The 23,479-nt window shown below is 37.4% G+C and overlaps 1 protein-coding gene across 2 annotated transcripts in view; it reads left to right on the forward strand.

The window, feature by feature from the left end:
* Positions 1-254: 254 nt before the first annotated feature.
* The window catches only part of negr1 (neuronal growth regulator 1), a 166,423-nt gene continuing 143,198 nt past the window's right edge, over positions 255-23,479 (forward strand). For both annotated transcript variants that reach the window (XM_015008974.2, XM_088005017.1), the window contains exon 1: positions 255-933. In XM_015008974.2, the coding sequence (XP_014864460.1) occupies positions 764-933 (170 nt within the window). In that variant the 5' untranslated portion in view covers positions 255-763. The remainder of the gene's footprint in view (positions 934-23,479) is intronic.

The raw sequence follows: 23,479 nt of genomic DNA on the forward strand, positions 1-23,479 counted from the left end.
GCACTTATGGTTAAAAAAACCCCCAAAAAACTTTTACCATAAGTTTTTGCATATTTGTTTCAGTTTAATAATGTCTCATGGAGCCCCAATGGCTTCTTTACATTCCCAAAACATTAGCAAAGTTTGCTGGTCCCTAAGGCTGTCCCTGCTGCAGGTGCTACTTTGACCACAGTCCCCCTTGGTAAAAGGGACTTCCCAGATTTCTCATCCAAGAAAAAAAATGTCCAGAGTTTTCCTTCGGGATAAGTGCCTTTACGTCACTAGACTCCATTTCTACAAATGCTCGGACTCTTCATTTCCTTACGGAGGGATAAATAGGGGGTGGTTCACAAGTCGATATCTTTAATTGCTCCTGGGTTGTATCAATACCTACCGGTTTTACTGCTCCATCACGAGCCACTGGGAACGGGTTGCCCGGGAAACGGCCGCATGGCAACAGGATCAGAGCCTGGGGGTTGTCTGCTTCTAGGTCTGCTCCCATTTTACATCGCATTTCCTCACTAGATGGTGTGCAAGCCACTGGAGAGAACACTTCCCCACACAGCGAGCTGTACATCCAGCTAAACAAACCTGGGAAACTATAAACCACGGAGCGTTTCTTCACGGGGTTCCGAGGCGGAAAAGTCTGGAGTTAAAGCCGTCTGTCGCTTTTCTCTTTCTTAAAAAAAAAAAAAAAAAAAAAAAAAAGAAGACGACGAAGAAGAAGAAGCTTTTTTGGGCAACAACTTGGGAGAGGAAAAAAAGCGACCGCAAAACAGCTGTGATGGACATAATGATTGCGGTGCAGGATGCTTGTGTCTCTGGTCAGTGGCTTACTGCGATCATTTTCAGCCTGTGCTGCTTTCTGCCGTCCTGTTTGCCAGCCGGACAAACTGTGGACTATTCTTCGGTGGAGAATGTAGTGAGCAGACAAGGCGACACGGCTCTGCTGAGGTAAAACAAGCCAACACAACTTCACTTTCTCCCGCTCTTACTCTCATCCCTTTCTGCAAAGTTAAACACTCAAAGACGGTAGTCCCTTTCTGGTCTTCCATAGATGTCCATTAACTACTTTTTAAGGCATTTGGTACATGCGATATCCAAACAATAGATAGTTTTCCCTCCATCCAGTCGATGTCTTTCCTTGACGGGGGGGTCGTTTGTGCAGCGAGCCCCTTATACAGGACGCTTGCACAAGTGCATGTCGACTGGCTGCTAACAAAGTTTTCATTGACAGTTTCCCTTCGAACACATTAAGCATTGAATAAAGTGGAACAAGAGGGGTCGGGTGTAGTTCTGATTCTCCCAGCCTGAATTACACAGTTCGCCGTGTGCCGTCTGTCGCTTATGTAATTTGATTACATTATGTTTGCCCGATTTCCACCGTTTTGAACGCGACGGCTGCTTTAAAAGGGGACCATGCGAGCTGAGTGTCAGGTTTAGGAGAATACACAGTGATGTCGCAGTTTCAAAACCGAGGCAAGACGAGTGTACGTGTGGCCGCTGCTGATCTGAATCGAGTTATGGCAATGACGCGCTATCTCCCTCATCCTCCCTTTCCTCCAACCATCTATCCCTTCATCCACCTCCCCTTCCCTTCATCACGTAGGCTTCGGTGCCAGCTGCCCAGGTAGCTGCTCATTAAGGCTTGAATTAACAGCTCTGGGGTGGGGTTTCGCTCCAGTGCACGCATTTTTTGTGGGCAAGAATTTATTCGAACATAAAAAAACAAAAAACGCCGTCAAACTAATAAAAAACAAATGCAAATAAGTAAATAAGTTCCAAACACACTTTAAAAACATCTCTTTAATATCATTGTTTTATTTTATGTTTTTAATCTCGTGCCAAAAAGACACAAGTTAACTCAATAAAAAGATGCAAAATCTCTTGGTCTACCAGTAATAAACTGAGAGGACGGGCCTATATTTCAATATAAATTCCGGAGATGTTGACTGAGAGATTCTATGTGTGGTACTGAATACAGAACAGCTAAATCTGCTTGACTTTTAGTCATTGTTGACTCATACTTGATTGTTGAAGCGCAGAGGTGCATCTGTGGCACAGGATCTTTGGCAGCCACACTGAGATGAGTATCATATCACAGAGAGTAAATATGTACGCAAAGCTGCAACAAAGTTAAGTTTGAAGCAACATAAGTTGTGCCCATATTAAGGGTGTGACAGTACACCTCAGTTAACAAGATGCTTCACAGTAATGGGATCATCACTACTTGAAGGGATTTTTTTTAGCAATCTGTTTGGGAATATGCAATTTTCATTTTGTGTTTCACAAAAAGAATAATGGCTTTGTGAATCTCAAATGGTGGTTTAAAAAAAAATCTTAGTACAATGCAGTATTGTCTAGTTTTGGTCTAACAGCTCTTTTAGATTTCCAACTAGTTCGGACAGGAAGCTAATGAAGGGAATGCTAACTCTAGCATTGGTAATGGTTAAAGTTAGCATCTGATTCACTAGCAGCTAACGTAAGTGTCAGCTGCTAATTTTATCCTAACCCTTATATCTCATTTGTTTACTGTCTTACATTTTTTCTTTTGTTTCATTGGGTAAGAAAAAAAGTTGATAGACAATTTGAAAGTGGTGTACAATTAACAGCCAGTATTTATGGGGGCTAAGGACAACAACCACCTAAGAATAATTGAAATTTGCGAATACTTGAGAGTCCCTCTAAAAATAATTATTTTAATAGTTCAAACACCACATTCAAAATCCACTTAATGATCCCAAAGGAAAATTAATTGTTGTTTCTCATGGTAATTCAAGGTTCTTCAAAAAGTATTTCTAGATGGTGATGGCTATAAGCAAGAAAGATCTTCTGTAGCAGTCTATGTTACATTGAAATTGAACTGGCCTCTGATTGAAGACACTGTTTTTCTATGACAGTCTCATGAAGAGGATGCTCAGGGTTGTCCTTAATTTATGAGGGTAGAAAAATTAGATTGTGGTCAGATTTCCCCAGAGGAGTCTGGTGTTGGTGTAGGGTGGGGCGATATGGCTGAAAAAGTATCATAATATAAGGATTTCATATCAGTCAATATCAATAATTTATTTGTTTTTTTGTTTTAAATATCTGAAATATAGTCAAACTTTGAACGTGACCTTTCCTTTTTTATTCACAATTTCCTCTTTAGTTCTACTATTTCTTTCTCCATGCTGCTGTTTTTTTATTTTTATGCGGCTGTGAGGTACATTGGCAAAACCTTAAACTTTTGATGCATCAAATTACTCAGCAGGTTGTTGCTAGGTCACCAAAGACTGAGTGAGTTAGTTGATGTCACCAACCTATTGAATTATTGAATATTCTATTGGATGGATCTATTCATATGGATCATGTGTTTATCACGACGACATATATTGCCACTGATTTTCTTGTCCAACCCTACTTGGAGATATAGAAATCTAACCAACAACAGATTTGATGGCTTCATGCATTGTCAGCAACAGCCAAGGGTGGAATGTAACCGGTTGCCAAAATAACGAATAATGATGAGCTCTCTTTGTAAATAATATGGATGGAAACTTAACTCCAACAGTTCAATGTCTGGACTGCAGAAACAACATTTTATAGTAACACATCCTGGATAACACTATCTGTTGTTGATGAGCACTGCTACTCCACCTCTTTTGCTTTTCCAGCTTTACGTCTCTGAGATGTAAAGCGTGTTGAGATGTAAACGCCCCATATAATTGTTCGTTCACAAAGATTAATCATTCTCACCGCTCCACAATCTGCCTCTGAATTCGCTACAACTTATTCCTGTGGTTCACATTGAGCTGCGCAACCAGAGCTAACGCGGCGGGTTTTAAACTCTTACCTAGAGTTCTCCAAAGGATCATAATTCCTCACAGTAAGTTAGGTCAGCCTGTGTCCAGTATGAGTTAAAGGAGCCACGCGCGATCCCACTGAGGTAAAGCAGCGGCAGCGCGCGAGGCAAAGCGCAGAGGCAAAGCGCAGAGGCAAAGCGCAGAGGTAAAGCGCAGAGGCGCCAGCTGTGTGATTGGTCCGCGCGCTGTTGGCTTTTAAATGCATAAACCATAAACCTATCTATTGCAAACCTATCCTTAAGGATAAATCTGCTCTGCTAGTGAAATGCTAAGAGCAAAAGAGACGCTTGCAGCCCAGCTTTAAAAAACTAACAAAATAAAAAAAAACAACATTTTTTTTTCTTTTTCCTTTCTTAGAAATGTAAACAAGCAATGCTTAGCCTGGCGGCGGGGCTAGCAAAGCATGGCGGGCCGCCAGGCTTATGATACACTGGGGGAAACCCTGCTCATGGTACAATATTCTGAAGATGATCATGAGAATCTTGCTCCATCTTATGCCTAGATTTGCCAGTAGCAAAGAACTTGGATGTCTGACTCTATAAGAGGAAGCCTAATTCCCCGCTACCAGTCTGGGTTGGCAGTGATCAGTGGCAGGGGATTTCCCTGAATCCTGAGGTTTATTGGTTCAGATTATCCCTTTGCTATGAATCAGTCCATTAAACAAGTTGCCTCCCAACCCCCACTTCCCTCAATAGGGGCACACTTACTCTCAAGCGGGTCATCGCAGCAGTAAATATCACCTAGAAATTTAGATGAAAAGATGTGGAGGAAATATTTTCAAGATGATTTCATGGCTAGGCTCTCATAGTTAATTAATGGGTTATTCAGTGCTCACTGTAGCCATTCATTTCCCTTTTTTCATATGTTGATGCTGCCAGTATGACGTTATTGCTTTGCTCTGCTTGGACATGTAGACCATATGTAGACGCTAAACATGAATGTTCTTAGTTTGCATCTCACTGCTTAACATTTCCATCAGGGTAGTGGTGATAAAAGCCCCGCTCTGTCTCTGTACTGTCATTTTCTCCAACCACGAGGAAGCACTGCTCTATCATTTTCCCTCTAGATTGAGAGTGCAGCATTGATGGATGAATGAACTATCTCTTTAGGAACTAGCTGCTGAAAACAGTGCCTGCCTGTTGAATTCCTCCATTGTTGAGACCCTGGCTGGTAAAGGGCACTTTTACTGTGCCTCAAAGCTGATTGCTGGCTAAGAATGTGAGCGTTCTCAAACACTGAAATGCCTAGAAGCATGCAATTATTTCCTGCCTTTGGTTTATGAAGTGGCTCCTGAGAGATGTATCTGCGCTCATGTTTATTTCTCCCAATCTCCTTGATTCTTGTTGCTGCATTTTTGCTGGCCTTTAGCCCTTTGAGAAAGAGTGGTTCACAGGTACATCATCTTTGTAAAGGCCCAGACTGTGAGAGAGCATCGGCTTTCACAATGTCTTTCTCGTGCATGTTAAAGTTTGGCAAAATAGATAATTCCTCTGTGTCTGTGAACTTTCTGTGAGGGCACATTGTTCAAATAACACATCTTTCAATTCAGCCTTGGTTTGCAAATTTCATGTTGTTTGGACTCAGATGAATGAACTATTCTAGTAAATGACTCAATGGGTTGCAAATTTGAAATTGACGGCAAAATGAAAGAGCAGTTTTATGCTGCCAGGAAATGCGCAGCATCAGTGCTTGTCACTTCCACATGGAAAAGCAATTGTAATCAACAGTATAAAGCTTATCTGTGTAAATTTAGTTCAAGCAGACTTAGATCTTTTAAGATGGGACTGGGCCGTACATGAAACTTCTTAAATTGCTCGCCCTTTATCTTGTGTACTTTGATTTATCTGTCGAGGATTCCATTTTGTTATTCTCTATTATAAAGAATTTTATAATAACACTCATGTTGTTGAATTAACACTGTATTTTTAGCATACAACACTTGCACTGGAAATCTGACACTTCCGAATTTGCTGTGCAATATTGCAGTTTTACAGTTTTTACAGTTTATCATCATCATCATCATCATCATCATCATCATCATCATCATCCATCTATCACTATCCAAATTCCTCCTAGTACTCCTAACCTGCTCAACTGCTGGTATAGACTGGTCAACTGCTTGTGGTCAGCAGTGTTTTTCTGTGAAATCCTTGTGGATGCAGTATCTGTCTAGTTGAAGTGTGCAATGATGACACAGGAGCCAGAAGTTTGTCCTGTAATTAGTGGGTTGCTGGTTCAAACCCCCCACTCTGTCCGTCTCTGTCCTTGTGTCCTTGGGCAAGACATGTCACCTGAATTGCCTGTTGCTGGTGATCAGCTGGTGATGACTACAATGTAGCTTACCACCATCAGCATTTGAACGCGTGCATGCATAGGTGTTTGATTAAATGTAGTATGAAACGCTTTGGGGTTCACTGGATTAGATAAAGCGCTATACAAATGCAGGCCATTTAACATTTGCCATTGTCCCTGAAGCACCTGTATGATCCTTTATTAGGTTTTTATTATTATTATACAGTTGGTGTTTTACCATCACATTGTGCTTTTTCTACGTTGTCCTGACTAAATTACAAAGGTTTCTGTCACCTCGTTTCCTTTTTTGCCAGATTGTCAAATATGTTGAAAAAAAACACAGATTCTATAAGGTTTTGAAAGGAGGAAATGAAGCAGGTGTTGTGCAAGATCAGTTCTCAATTGTGCAATGACAATACATTTACTTTTACCATGTTTTTTGTTGTTTTAGTTTGAAGGATCAACTGGCCACCTAGAAATTACATTTTATTGCTTTATGTGCCTCAAAGTGATCAGGTAATTATAATCTGAATTCATAAGAAAGTGGCAATGTCATCAAATCTTCTCCTAGAGCATTTCCAAAGTTTTGCATGTGCCTTGGTAATGCTTCTACTTGGGTCATTGCTGTAATATTCAAGTAGCAGCTGTGTACTGTAGGTACAAATGTATAGTATGTTTGGAATGTGATAGCCACATGATAATGCAGCAGAATATTATGATATATTTAAAAATTATGTCGCAACCTTAGTTGGCTGGTGATCATCTTGTTAGTGCTGCTGCATTTAATGTTTTGGGAAGCACTGAAACATAAGGCAGATGCACAATAGTGTGAAGAAGGAGGTTTACGGTCCCATTTCTGAAATGTTTTTCTACAGCTAGGTGGGTTTGCAGCAGCTCTTTAAGTTTTAAACTTTCTAAAATGATCACAATACTGTGTTTTGGATTGTTACTTTTTTGGGGAAATCTTTTTATAGCCAAGGCCTTTCATATATGATGAAATAATCTCCTCTTATTGCTTCTTTGTAAAGCTCCTTTATCTTAACTGTGATTGAAACTCAACTTGATTACTGTTGTGGGTGGGGTTTATATGCATTATAGCTGAAGCAAACAAGGACTAATTACAGAGGTTCCAAATGCTTAATTATGTTTTAACTTTACTTCAGACCCAAAAATACTTTCATAATAACAATATTGTAAAGGGATGAAATTATTGTGATTGGCTTTCTTAAAACATACTGCTACACACTAAGACTTCATTATGCATTGTTTGTGTTGACTTTATGTGGCATTCCAATCACAAAGAAATCATCCAAAGTGAACTTTGAAAAAACTTAAGTAATAAATCCCGAAACTCCCTGGGGGATAGATATATATATTTTTTTCTGATTCCAACTGAATATGGGCAAAACAGAAAGAAAAAAAAAGTAGTAATTTAGATGTTAAAGCTTTATTTTAAGTTTAAAGCACAGTCAAGAAATGCAAGAAAGACTATACAAAGAATAACAAGATAATCTTGGCTTATTTATGTTATTTAGTTTGACGGCTGGCCCTCAGCCACAAATAAGGCCTGCACCACAGGCCTTTGTCTCTGTAATGGTGCAAAATTGACCTGTCACTTGTTTGAAAGTCTGGTATTCGTATAAATCTAAAATCATTGCCACACGTCAGCAGGCCGCTTGATGAAAACCTTTTCGGGCTGTACACAATTGCTGCGAAGCCTGGTTTTGTAGCTCTATCCTGGACAAAAACGGTGCCATGCATCACTTTCCTTTTCCGTGTCATTATTACGGCTTTGAAAGGTCTTGACATTTACTATAAGCACTTGTGCCATAGACAGCGCCTATTTTAAATGGCTTACTGCCTACCCCCACGCATGTGCAGATTCTAGTGGGATGGAATAAGATAATATTAAATGACTGTTCAAGCTCCACAGGATATAATTTAAAGGAGGAATTGTTGACTGTCTTCCTAACACAGACCAAGACCAAAGCCGAGGAGCGCGCTAACTACTTTCAGCCATTCAGCACTTTTTTAATTAGGCCAGAGCCACTTCACTGAAAGCAGTATCAACAGTATGAACTACTTCATTTCCCACAGCTTGAAAGGGACGGAGCTTATATTGTGTGCTACGAACACATTGGTTACCTGGCAGATATCAGCAATACCATGCGCTTGTTTAGGTGAAAACCTGTTCTGCCTCTTACGACACATCTGGGGGCACACCTGAGTCTGTCACTGTTAATTAAACGGCGAAACCCTCTCTCCTGTTCAATGCGGCGCATGTTTAACGTAATCTGTGCTGCTCTCAGCACAATGTTGCCTTTCTTTCACAGCCTCTCTGCTCCTCGCAGTCTCCATTCCAAGAGGAGCCAATGTTTTGGTTGTCATTTGATCTCTCCTCAGCTAGGGAATAGCCATGATCATGAATAAAACTGTGTGCATGTGGGAGGGGCTCCCAGATGGAGCCATCTCTAAATAGATATTAGTGATGATGGGAAGCTGACTGTCTCTGCTGCCAGAAAGCTAACATTAGGGAGTATCTTCTGTTGCTTAAGGGAGGCTGACTAACTTACTGATTAGATTCATTGCTCTGTCTTCTATTTGTAAGTGATAAATATTAGTGAGAATGGAAACCAGCTGTTGAGGTGACATACAAAGTTTGCCATGGTTTGTATTCAAGTCCTCAGGAGAACCATAAAAGCACGTCTTCAGCAAAATAGCAAAGTGTATTATTTATTTATTTTTTTATTTTTTAGCTTTTATGTTTGAGTAGAACGGGGGTAGTAAAATTCCATAGATTGTCAATACTTTATCAACAATTAAGTATCTGCTGATGAGCTAAAGACTGATCTCATTTATATCATCTCCTAAAAATAGTACAGTTTTAATTGGGTTGTTTTTGTTTTGAGCTGAGAGGATTTTGATGAAAGTTTGTAGCTTTGTTAGAAAAGAAAAATATGTTATGCTGTTTACATTTGTCTTAAACCTGTAATTCTAACTTTTGCATTCATGAAAATGTTATAAGTATGAGTTTTTATGTGTAGATTGACTACACATAAAAACTGTGTAGTTTTTATGTGTAGTCACTACGTCATGATGTAGTGACGTCCATCATGACGTCATGACGTCATGATGGACGTCATGATGGACGTCCATCATGACGTCCATCATGACGTCATGATGGACGTCATGATGTGACGTCCATCATGATGTGATGGACGTCACATCATGTTTGTGACGTCCATGATGCGGGGTCACAAACAGCAATACCTTTAATTTAATCAGTTTTGAAACTGGCAAAAAAAAAAAAAAAAAACCCTATGGTTTTCATTGTATCAGTCAGTAAGTTTATTTAAAGAGTTTTATTTAAAATAAACAATAAGAAAAAAAAAAGTTTTCTTCATATGGAAACAAGCACCATAATCTTTGATTGATCCTGTCTAGGTAGTAAAATTCACAAATTTTAAAGTTAAAACTTGCTGTAGAATATATATAGAATATATATTCTATGCTATAATATATAATTATATATTATAGTATTTTTCTCTCACATTTTGAAATGGCATTTTCTGCATTTATTTTAATGTGAGTGGTTTGGTTTTAACCAACTTATGCCTTGTTTGCAAACAGTTTGTACTGTTTTCTAATAAAAGTTAAATATAATAAAATTGATAGAAGTTTATGTACTTTTTCCACTGTTTTGTTCAGTGCATAAATTGCTATCTAAAGGTTTGAAAAGGTCTTCATCTATATTTTGCATTTATATGCAAAATGACAGAAAATTAGGTCTTTTGTCATTCTTGTCTAGAGATTATCATTGTACCTCCTGTTTCTTTTGTCTTCATCGACAAATGGTCCAAATAGTCCCAGTCAGAATGGAATGTTATTTCCAGGGTAAATCATGTTCTACTTAAAGATTTGAACTTGGCCATTTATTGATATATTTCAAAACCATAAACATTTAAATCTAGTGCTAAAATTAGAGGGGCCAGGCACTTAGTTTTGTCAGCATGCAAAGCAAAACCTAGCTTTCTATAACCTAATGGTAAAAACTATGAAGTGCCACTGACATGCATAAACGAACCAAATTTACACACTGTGAGCATTTTTCAAATGGATTATATTCGTGGCCATGATTTTGCAGACAAATCATTCCATTGTGCTTTCTGAAAATTAAGCTTTTCTATTTCTAATGTATTTCAATTAGTTCTAAAGTGATTGAGTGCCCTGGTAAATTAAAGCCTAAATAGAAATGCTTTTTCAAGGTAATTTTTTCTATGGAAATAGATGCTATGTTAGGCTTTAAAGCATCTTTCTAATACTCTTATAATCACTACAATTATGGAGGATAGAGGAAATAATTTGGGATGGAAAATGGAGCTTTCACACATTTGAGGCTCTAAGCGTCCATATAATTATAATAATTTGGCACTAAAATATCACAGAGGCATTTTTATGCTGTGTAAAAAGGCAGTGCATTGGAATTGAACTCAACAGAAAGTGTGTAGGCATTATATAATCTCTTTAAGTATAAAAAGAAGTAACTTGAAAGATAATTTTTTCTGAAGTTCTTGTCTGCCTTGTTGGTATACTGCACTTTTTTGTAATATGTCAAATACACTTAGAATTTGCCCCAAAGTAATTGGACCACCATTTCTCCATTTGCTATTTATATCTACAGTGCGAATACATTAGATCAAGTGAAAGGAGTTCTTACAGACTGCTTAAGAAGATAGTTGGTAGTGGATTGATTTGCAGAAAGCCGCATCAGGAATAGCACTGTTTCTCTGCATGTTCCTTTATTGGCGAATCACTGCTTTGTTGTAAGATTTTGCTACCCTCCGACGGCTTCTGCAGAGTAAATTTGTTTTACCAGCTCCTTGTTGAATGCTGCAAAGCCTTCTTAATCATATGCCAACTCTTGCAGCCTTTAATCACTGAGAAAACCCGTTCCTTAGAGCCCCTTCAATTACAATCCTTAATCAATCAGTTTGCATCTCCTCGTGTTTCATGATAATTAGTTGTGCTACTCTGACAACATTTTGTAATCTCATCACTCCCTCCCCAGTTGAGCAGTATATGGAAAGCCTGGTTATATAGCTCATGTTGGCAGGTCAATGACAGCATCTACTGTCATCTACTGTAAAGTTTAGATGCTCTGACCTGAGTTCCACCACACACTTGTCTTTACTTTTTTTCAGTGCACCTCCGTGACCTAGATACTAAATGTGGGACTTTTCAAATTTCCGGAAAAAATATCACCTCTGTTCTCATCATGGTAATATTTTTCTCATGTTTGCAATCTTCGATATTTATAAGAAGTGGGTGTGTGAGGTGGAATCATCATCAAGACAATAAATTTCACTGAATAGTGTGGCTGATGACACTACCAGCCATGGTGGATATTTATGAGTGAGCATGGCTGGAGGGAACGGAGCCAGACATTAGTCTCGTCCCATGGGAATATTAAATCAGATGTGTTGACACATGGATGTCTTAACGATGTCCTTCAGTGAATTAAAACCAGCTAAAGAGATTTGAGATCTGAGCTGGAATGTTCTTGTGGTTTAATGAAATTCAGTCCAACCTATATATCTTGGTTTTACATTATATTATGCACAAGGATAAGTATAACTTTAATACCCTCCGACTATGTCCTTCAAAATATTCAAGATGGCTTGAAGTTGGCTGTAACCTGTCTCAGTTACATTAAAATGCATTTAGATCCCTTTGAGTTTACCACTGTGCTGTACACAGTGGTAAACTCAAAAAGATTAATACCCTTGGTAGATTCAGGTTTAAAGTAATCTTATCATTGTTCACGTTTCCTTTGACTAAATTTAACATGAATGTTTTTAAATCTTGAATTTGATTGAGAATCTGCGGAGGGAGCTAACGATTAGGTTAATGAAAGGGAAGCCTTGCAGCGTCAAAGGCAAACATGCCAAACATCGGCCATTCTTAAGCTTTGATTGCTTCCATTTTACATTTTCAGCTTGAAACATTTAATTTAAAGAAAGGCTGTCAATGTGTTAACGCATGCGATTAATCTGAAAATGTCATCGCGTTAATATTGCATAATGCAGATTTTGACCTAAAAGTTTCTCTTCCGCAGAGGGTTACCTCGTTCACAGGAGTGTGTTATGTGCTCAAAACATGGGATGCGAGAAACAACAACGAAAGATTAACCTTTTACGCTGATGCAAGCATCAGGCATCAGGAAGGAATGGGACACCCAAGAACTAGAAAATGAAATATGTCACATCTGTCAGTTGTGCCCTGAACAAGTTTGTTGCTACTTGTGTAGTGGAGTAGGTTTCCCTTAGTTGCTGCTGAACACTGGGAGACAATATTACCCGCTTTCTGCTGAAGAACGAAAATAAAACAATAAAATAACAGTAAAAGAACCACAACTGTGTGCATATTTATATTTCACGATTACAAGTTTAGGCATAGTGATTCATTGTGATTAATCAGCATCAGAGTGTGATTAATCTGATTACATTTTTTAATTGATTGACAGCACTAGTTTAAACATAAATAATAACCAAATAATTTCCAATATATATGTTGTATTTGCAAACTAACACTTTAGACTTGACTTACACTTGTGCTCTAAAGTGTTGAGACTTGAATTTAAGGCCTGGAATTAAATTTAAATAAACAACTGTTTAAACTGTTTTTATTCATTGCTATCATCAAGAAAGCATTTAGAGTAAGGAAGCCACAGATGGCTGCAATGACTTTAGATGTAAACTATTTTCTATTAAGAATGTTTGATTTATCAATCCGGGATGCTTTTGGACAGTGGGCAATTTATATCTGAGCAAAAAGGAAAACAGATAATAATAAATAGTGTTTAGAATACCCATGCATGGCTGAATGTTCTGAAAAAGATAACTGTAAGATGTTCATGGTTAAATTATGCTTAAAGTTTATAAATCTTCTATACCACTCTAATGCAGTCTTATTGGGAGAGAACACAACATGCATTTGATGTGAGACTTTTATTTTTGTTATTCAAGATTTGACACTTGACTTGAGCGAGAAAAAACTAACCTTTCTCTGGCTAATATATGATCACTTTAAAAGACAGCTACTTTCTTTTCGTTTCGAATTGTCTATCATCGACATTCCCTCAAATAAAACTTACAGACTGTAACCACTTGTACTTCAGTCACTTCAGTCATATTTTCACAATGGCCGCTCACTCAGCAATGGATTAGAGGCCACACCAGCTAAAGGAGTTACATATTGTCATAATTCATTTGTCTCATTGCTGGCATGGCTAAAGAATTTTAATTGGAGTTGTTCTCAGAAGGTTATGGTGATGTTTTTTTGTTGTTTTTTTTTCTTTTTCTTCTTTGCAGCTTCATAACGTGCCAGGATTTCTGATTGCTGTAAATGTTTGTTAGAGCTGAGAAATTGGAGAGTCTGTGTTGGTAATTAGTAAACAAAGATGGAAGGGGGAGAGAAAATCAGAGTCATTGAATGGTTCTACATTTTGCTTTCAACGGGGTGAAGATAACAGAAGTGTGTAAAAGACTCAAGAGCTGATTAAGGATAATTGATCTTGGAAATATTGTAACACAATGCTACGAAGGCTGGAATCAACACTGGATTTGAAGTAATATTTCAATCCATATTTTCATTTTTATTTAGTGTCCAACAATATTTTTAGAATCACAAATCACTTTTCCAATCACAAATCATTATTTTTGTCAGCTGCCATGTTTTATGGAAGCTCCTTGTGGAAAGAACCCAGACCAGGACTCAAAGCCAGGAACATCTTGCTGGCAATAATGTACAAAGATTACTAAAGGGCTTTCCCGCGATAAATATTATACATATAGTCACACCTTGACCAGTTGAGGAACGAATGAAGAACGTCTGTCGCAACCCAGAGGTTTCTGGTAATGCTTGAACAGTTGTACTGAGCTTTCTGGACTATAAAGTGGAATTTCTGTGGATTGGATTGTTACCCATGTTTTATTTTCTTATTTTATGTGCATAACATAATCATAAAACACTGAAGACTACATGTATTTAACCATAAGTTTGCAGTCTTGTTTACCTCTAAAATTTATAAGAGTGATAAATGCATGCTGTTGCTGTTGATAAAATACATAGTGAAGGATTCAGTTCATTATTGCTCAATAATTACCAAAAGTCACAGGGGGAGAAACAAAATTTGTTTCTGCGTTATATCGCGGCAGAAGCCGCTCAAACTGACTGACAGGGCTGACATATTTTTAACTATTGAGAGATACGTCAACCACGTGATCACGTATCTGCTAGTTCAAAGAGTGACAGATGATGCTTAGTCAGTTATCAGGCCTGGGTGTAGCTTGCAAAATTGACCCAACCCATTGTGGGTCAACAACCCAACCTAACCCATTGCGTATGTAATGTGTTCTTTCATGATTTAAAAAGGATACCACAATCATTTCAAAAGTATATTTTGTATTTACACAAGCTATATTTACTATTAAAATGCGTTTTAAGATTAAAGCATGTAACTGTGACTAAAAAATCTGTACAGAATATGTACTACTCCAAATGTGTTTTCACAACATTAATATTTTTCACTTCATGAGGACCTATTATCTCTGCAGTGCCGCTGCTCTCACACATGGCATATTTGAAACATAATTTACTTTTCAACAATTATGAAGTTGAAAAAAGGAAATTGTATTGTTTTTTTCTGTTTAATACCAGATGTTCAATGTTCAGATTGTACACATGGTTTGTTACTGTAAAATTTCACAACCACAGAAAAATAAAATAGCTGTTTTTCTATTGGAATGCAAAACAGATGCTTTAGGACTTGAGATATGCGGCAGCTTTGAAATAGGTCATTAGTCAAATGGTCAGTACTGGGCTATTAAAAAGTGTTAACAGTATTATACAGTATTCTTACACAAGAGTTTGACAGTGTTTTATTATAATAGCCATCAAATCACAGCATATCATTTAGTGTAATGAAAAAAACACTCTGCAACAATGTGCACATGTTAATAGTGAATTAATCAACTGATCCATTAGACTGCTGCTCATTAGTTTTCTAATTTTAGACGAGGGGGTGATGGAGAGCTAGGCTTTTAAGATTCCATGATTTCCTCTCACTCCTGTCTTTTTTTCAAGCTCTTTGGTGCAGTCTGAGATACTTTTTTTTTTCTTTTTATCTGTCTTTCTCACTGCTGTTTTCTCTCCCTAATTGCATCCAGAGGTAAGCAAATGCAGTTGTGATCAGCTTCTACCCAGTGATGGATGAGCTGTCTGGTGTTCTCAGTGAACCCTCCAGAGTTTGTTGAGTTGTATTTAGTGATATTCTATGCTGTTTTGCTCTGTCTGATGCTTAGTTGAGAGGAGAGCAGACTATCTTTGCAGTTAAGAAAAGCCTTCAGCAATGTTCTTTGCTCTTCAGTCAGTCAACAAATACTCCAGAGTTTTAATATTACAGACACTTAAGCAGGATTTACGCATAGCTTCGGGCTAGGGAGGATTGATGGTGATCACGCAAATCTCAAGAGAATCTGGCTGCTTCACAAGATAATTAGAAAGTTTAGTATTCATCCAAAATATGATAATAGCTTATCTAGATGACACTATTTTTCAGACTACATTCTTTTGGGCTCGTGACATTAAGTTGGAAGTTTTGAAGTCACTTGGATCAGAGAAATGCAAAAAGTATGCATCCATAATCGAACAAACATCCATACAAACTCAACTTGTTTTTTAGTGCAACTTTTCAGCTTGTATTGCTAATAGTTGTTGGAACCTCAACAATTATAAAATCCCACAGATTTTTATGCAACTAGAAAAATGCAGCTGGACGATATGAGAAAATCTTTCAATAGCTTCCAATGTTCTCTGTAGCATTGAGAGTCATCTGAGTCAGGAAACGGCATCTGATGCACCAAAATTTAATTAAAAAATTGAATTAAATTTCTCCAAATAAAAAAAAAAGTTTTCCCATGGCTACAGACACATTTTTTGCTGTGGTTGCAAAAGATGCAACCACCTAACTTTTTTTTATATGGGCATTCAAATTTTCTACCACATCACTTTTAATATTGTAATGTTACTGGTTTATTACTTTTTAAATTACTGTCCATAAATACAATATTGACTTGTTATTGATTAAAGCTGCAGTATGTAAAATTACAAGTGAAACATTGTTTTTCCACACTGAAATTTCAATTATTTGTATATAAAATAGTACTATTAAGAATAACAAAAATAGACTGAGTTAGAGTTCATATCCATGGGTTAAATAATGTATTAATTAATTTTAGGTAAAATGACTTGTGCGGAACCAATGTTTGTCTTAAATCCTATTCACATAGATATAAAGCATGTTTAAAGCAGGATGAAGGAAAGTGTATTTGGACTTCTTCACATTCTATACCAGTATACAGATAAAATGTAACAAAGACAACGTGTATAACCTTGTAGCATAAGGTAAAATGATCTCCCTTTGGGAGAAATAAATTAAATAAATTGAATGTAGTTCCATTCAGCAGCTTAAAATAACTTACTGTAGATTCCTTTTTTTTAACTCATCAATAGCCTTAAGGTCAGTCTCTTGAGATACTCATGCCTGGAGCAATGAAACTTGCTGACTGTTTAACCTAGGGATGCAAACAGTTAATCAACGTACACTTAATTGTCGAGTAATGGTTTATTAGATTAAAATTAGTTCCATTCGATTAACTAGTAACGTCACATTAGATCTTCTTTCAACGGCCACCATCCAGAACATGATCGTTATTCGATCGATAAGATCACTCAACTTTAAATTAACTCATTAATTGATAACTTGCATCCATAAGTGGACTGCAGAGATGCATGTGATGTAAATCAGGGGTGATAAGAGAGGCGGGCGTGTTGCAAGAACATCCGTCAATCGCCGTCATCGACTACATTGACGCATTTTTTTCAATTGAGGCAGAGGCAGGAGTTTAATGTTATTAATGCTAACCACACTAATCTCTACTAGATGCCCAAAACATCTTAAAATGTCAATTTGGTGTTCTTGCTCTAAAATAACAGTCAAACTCTGCTTTGCGACACCTCCTGTTTCACACATCGTATGGCATCACTTCTGTTACCAACATTAGAAATTTATGAGAAACATTGGTGGCTGTAGACTGTGAAAAACATATTTTGATTACTTTTAAATTCATCTGCTGGAATCGGTATTGACAGGTCAAAGCTTTACAAAACTCTTGTCAAAAATCCGCCACCTAACTGATCTTTGCATCTCTTTCTACAGATGTAGATGGAATCTTTACAGACCCAACATCAAATTACTCTGAGTGCTTCACAGCATGTTTCGGTTCCACATAATACCAAGTTAGTGTTATCAAAAGAAGGATTACAGCTCCAAGCTAATTAGCATTCAACCCTTGGGGTAGGAAATAAATGTATTTCTATGTTATGCAGTGTGTGCAGAGCATTTTCCTTGTCATGTAAAAATGTGCTTGCCAGTTTTGGATTTCATACACATACTGATTCATCTTACTGTATTTTGGATAAAGCCCCATTTCACAATAATACTTCCCTTAAGCATGCAATCAGCTCCCAGCTTCTATAGCTCGTGGTGCAATTTCTCACTCAGATGTCTTTCTTGGAAGTGAGTAGGCCACGTCTTCTGCCTCAAACCTCAATCCAGGCAGCGTCTTTGATTTCAGCGCAATGCCCTAGCTTTTTTCTCTGCACCGTTCGAGTGCCACTTTCATTTCAGAATATTCACCCCTTGTTATTACCAGTGCAGTTGCTAATGGGTACTCTTTTCAAAGCCTGGAGATGATAATCCTGTCATCTTTGTTTTCATGGTCACCTCGGGGCTATTCAACAAGTTCAAAAGAGAAAGAAAGAAAGAAAAAAAAAAACCTCAGCACTGGAGTGTTTGAGGTTTGTTCTTGCTGTTGTGTTCCATATCTGCCATCGCAGGCAGAGCTTCATGTGGAAACAGGTGCTGTGCTGAATGACTTTAGTGGTGTGCATTGGCTCACTTAAGGGAATTTGTGGGCCAGATGTTTTATTATGTTCTGTTAATGTTGCTGTCAGTGTTCCCCACTAGACAAAGGAGTGGGCAAGATGTGGCTTGCTTTAAAACACTTGCAATCTTTAAAATGATAGCTATTAAAATGATTTTTTCCCCCCCAATTTCCTTTTTTCCAGTGCAACAGCGTATAAGGCAACAGAAGTAAACATGAAACCAATCAAATATATCCATGTTTATGTCACACTTTTCACTCAAAAAAATTGGCTGTATTTCTGCTTTTGCATCACAGAGCCCAATTTGAAGCAGCAATTTTTGATTTGATTGTAAGGACACTGGGGGAGGAGAGTCTTCTTAATTTCTTTTGATGAGTAAATATTTGTATGGGGTATGGGATACATCCGTAAAATATGCTCAACGAATCTGAAGTGTTTACAGTAAATACAAACCAAGGCTTCCTCACTTAACTCTGTACATGACATGAATTCTGATGCTGACTGAATTAACTTTAAGACTCTGGAACGGAGAAATTGTAAATGTATATGTTTTTTCTCTTCACGCTGCACACCGTGCTCTTGTTTCACTACGACATTTTATGAGTAACATGTCTTCAGAGTCTAGCGGCTTTTCATCAAAAAACACCATTGTAAGCTCAATACAGTGATTATAGATTTTTATACCTGCGTATGCATTTTACTATTTATATTTTATGAAGAAGACAATGATATACTGTTCAATAATGGTATAATTGAGGACAGTGTCACATTGTTTTTTGCAAAAGCAGCATGATGATTTTGAATAGCTGGGGAGCCACTTTGCTGAGACGATAAGTATTTGATATTACACATCTAATTTGCAATTTGATGTCAAAATTGATGAAGATATTCTTCCCTCTGTGTTTCATTTTAACTTCTTAAATGCCAGAATTATAATAACCAAATTTTTATAGAATCTGATAAATATAAAATAAAGGTAACACAGGACAGTGAATTAAGAATAATACAGTTTGTTTCCTGTAAAAGCTCAGGTTTCAAGGTTAAACAACTGCTTGATTTTGGAGTTTGAAGCATTATTTACATAGATAGTCTTATAAATTGCTATCTGATTAATTAGGATGCATTTTGATCCTTTAAAAGAGGTCTGGGTGTTTTTACCTTTAATAAAGATCACTCCACTTTGCTGTCTATTTGAATATGTGCTCTTGGCTGTAAAGAAATCTTGATTTTGGATTTGCATGCTTTTTAATGAAAAGCCCCAAAAGGCTTTCAGACTCTCTCTCTCTCTCAAAGCCTAATGCCTAATCTTTCTTTGATAGCTGGACTTATTTTGAAATTAAAGTCACTAATCAGGACAGTTTATTTTGTCAAAGGAAGTTAATTTGGGATGTAAAAACATAATGAAAACCATTTTAAGTTTTATAATTGCTGTATTTACCTATTTGTTCTTTTTTGGGTATACTTCTTGCATCTTACTATTCTAGTCAATGTGACAAAAAAGATGCATTGTATGGATGATATATGTGTTGTACGTGGTTCCTACACTTTTCTCTTATTGAATGAATGAATCAGTAGTAGTCTTCGATTTGGTCTTAGATACTCAAATTAGCAAAGACTAAGTTTAGACATGAAAATATAAGGACCGGATAAAGGGCTGTAAGAAATAATTAGTGTGCTTTATGATCCGTGTGTATGTGTTTATACTGATGTCTGTCACTGCTGTGTTGCTGTGTACTGTAAACATGTATTAGCAGGACACATTTGAATGTGTTGACAACTACTGCATGCTATATTTGTTAGTTTGCTGTACTGCATCCAACATAAAACACAATTAAATAATTAATGTTCAGAGCACATGCAATTGGCACTTGCCAGTTGCTTCACATTACATTTATTTTCAATCTTCAGCTTACTTTTGTACTTTTCTATCAACCCAGCTGTCATTTGACAGACTAATTTACTCCACAGATTTATTTCTTATCGGAAACTTAATGAGTAGACAGATACTATACACTGCTCAATGCATAATTCATGCAGGAGTGGCTTTATAAAGATTAAAATAGAATTTAGAAAATAATGCCGTAAGCTTTCGTAAAATGCCTTTAAACTGCTAATCAACTAGCGATCCTGTATAAGGCAAGTCAACAGCTAAAATGTTGAGCTCAGCTTCAAAAGTGCCTGTTAAGAGTAAATTTAAAGGTCTCTTTTTATATTGTCATCACCTCCTCCTCGATCTTAATTCTTGTGGTTTTTCACTTGGATGTGACACTTTGGAGCCTCTCCTGGGTTATTCTGGCACCAAGGAAGTGACAGGTCCTAATTATACAGCCATGGTGCAGAGACACTTAAACATTAACAATTAGGTAGGGATGAAAGCAGAACATGAAAGAAGGGTAATAACAAGTAGGGAAAACGAGAGAGGGAGAAAATGAATAAAAACAATGCATTTTGATGGGTTTTCTGATATAACAGGCAGGAGATCAGGTTTGTGGAGGACATATTGATAGATTCATTAAAAATCCTAATTTGATTTTGAACCACAGTCATTAAATTTTACATAAAACTTTTTGTGTGTTTTTTGGTCGTTGCCAATGCACTGCCACGATTTCTCAGCCCTTGTGTTGAACTTTCGTCCTTCATTGAGGACCCAATAACAGACAACAGACCGTTATTAGATGCTTCCCAGCCATATGGTTAGCAAGCATAGTAATTGCCTCATTCGGCATTAGGGAACATTGTGGATGAATCCGTGATCTGATAATGCCGCGATGTTTAACAAACAGTTCGAAAGGACACTGGCCTTCTGTTTATGGTGCCAGCTGTAACCCTCCCTGCTCTAAATGGATTAATGATCCTGAGGTAGTCAGTTTAAACCCGGGCACAGAGGATACAGCTGATGTGTCCTTGAGAGAGTCACTTAATCTAAATTGTGTCAGTTAATATCCATCTCCGTAAAGGCTTTACGCACATATCACAGGTTATGTAAGTCATCCTTTATAAGGTAAGGAGAAAAGAACAATGCAACATAATATGGCCACTTGGCTCAACTTGGTCTTGGCAGTGCCAAGCAGCCGTGGCCAAAATTAACTGCTTTGTCATTGTTTGGAGCTATAATGTATCGTATATGCACAAAGATTTTTTTTTTTTTGTTTGTTCATATTATTTATACAGTGGCTCTCAAAACTGTTCACATCTCTGTTAAAGTGCCAGCCTTTTTTGCATCTTAACAACAACAGCAATAACAACAAAAAAACAACAATATAAATTATACACAGAGTTGTTCCACAGTGTATAGTTTTGTATAATTTAAGTGACAAACAGGATTTTTAGACTTTTTTCACTTTTGCATTTTCTAGCTAAATCAATAGTTTGCAGAGAGGGTAGAAAAGATAAGGATGTCATGTTTTAAAGTATTAATCAGAAGAATGGCACAATAAGTTATATTTTCGTACCGTGGTGCAAAAAAAGACATTCAGATAATCACCCGAAGAGAGCTGAAGGCGAGACATTTTCTCACAATCTCAGAGATTTGGACCTTTGCAAGGTGGGGAAAATGCCAATGCAGATGTGGCATTTTGCTACATTCCTACCAATAAGGCTGTAATGCTATACATGCTTTAAAATGTGCATAGATGCAGTCAACTTTATGCATCTGGGTTATTTCACCATTATTGCTTAAAATGACTATTTCTGAAATATTTTTGTTTCTCTGGTGAACTGTGGTTACTACAGTATATGAGTGAAAAACGCATAGAAATGATTCATCATGGTCATATTTCTGTATGTCAGACAAACCTGGGGTGTGGGGCGTGTACACTTTCAAGAGCCAGTGCACATGCTTCACCTGTTCCAAATGTAAACTCACAAGTACTTCTCTTCTGTCACTATCATGGCACGGTATCTGGTAAATGTACAGTACACAGTAAACAGTCCCACAGTGTGTTTTCTGTGTGCAATGTTTAATCAAAGCAGGGTAGCTCAGACACTTTGCTGAGTGGGTGGTTGGCTCAGACCTGGAGCCCACATACGCAGGGCGGAGAGTTTGCAGGGTTGCCCAATTAGTGCTGAAAAGTGTAGCACTGTGAGAGCGTGTCAGCAGGGAAGTGTGCACCGGAGGAGGCGTGTCATCAATCATCACTTCAGCTCCGGGCTTTTTCCAACCCTTTCTCCTGTCTGGCAGGAGGAGAAGGAAGGAGAGGCAGGAATGACAGCGGCCAGACCATTCCAACAATGACAGCAATGACGGCTCTGGAAGTGACTACATTGAAGTCTAACTCTGGGCATCAGAAAGGGACAGTTACATCTTCTGTTGATCCCCTTCTATTGTTTAAGATACTTAGGCTGCGGTCTGAAAAAATAATAGTTGATTTGAGTGTGAAGGATGTCAGTTTAAACTGGATGTTTAAACTGACTTTGAGCCATGTGGCAGTTTTAAGGAAAGCAAAACAGATTTTCTTCTTAGCATTAAGGGCTCTTCCTTTGTCCACATTCTACATCTCAGCTACATTTAATTAAATCAGGGCTGGTAAATTTTGCTGACAGTTACACAAACTGACAAGTAAAATGCGCTGGAAAGATAGCTCAGCCTCAGCTCTCACCTTGGGCAAGGATTAAATCAGCTCATTCACATTTTTGCACTTGGAGGCATATGTCTGAATACTCATTCACATATAATTAATAATTCATATGTGCCAAATTTTAGCACAGTTGAGAAACAGTGCCGTGGAAAAGTACATATACCCCTTGAATATCTTCATTTTTTATTTTATTTTTTTAACCCTCCACAAAACTCAATGTATTACGTTGGGATTTTATTTGCTAATTATGAATTACATGGAATATTTCACCTGAATTATTTTTGTTTTTTTGCAAATTTTATAAGAATGAATTGCAATGCAATTCTGTTTTAGAGTATGCAATACTGATTAAATATGGTCTTCAACTCCCTTTACTCTTATTACCCTAAAAGGAATATAGTGCAACCATCTGTCTTTGAAAGTGGATCTGTTTGTAATTTATTCTTAATATTAATTACAGCTCTTCTCTGAAAGCTAAGGCGTATAGGACAATAGCAGAGGAAAAACTGCTAAATCTGCTGCAAAAACAAATTGAGACAGGAATATTTTCATCTAAAATCAGAATATTGGGCATACATGTACATCTACAGTAATGGGGGGCTTTAAGATGAATGCATATTCATGTGCGATAATGTCCTAGGCCACATCCTGAGCTTAATTCGGTATTTGAAACATTCATAATTTTCGGACACTATCCATCCATTCTAAGTCTGAACTATTTAAAAAAAACTGATTCAAACATCTGTTTCTAGATGTTTTCTGAAACCCATTTAACTCTATAAA

The sequence above is a fragment of the Poecilia mexicana genome, unplaced genomic scaffold (genome assembly GCF_051168715.1).
Source record: "Poecilia mexicana isolate PSO_F unplaced genomic scaffold, ASM5116871v1 scaffold_4, whole genome shotgun sequence".
Classification (NCBI taxonomy): Eukaryota; Metazoa; Chordata; class Actinopteri; order Cyprinodontiformes; family Poeciliidae; genus Poecilia; species Poecilia mexicana.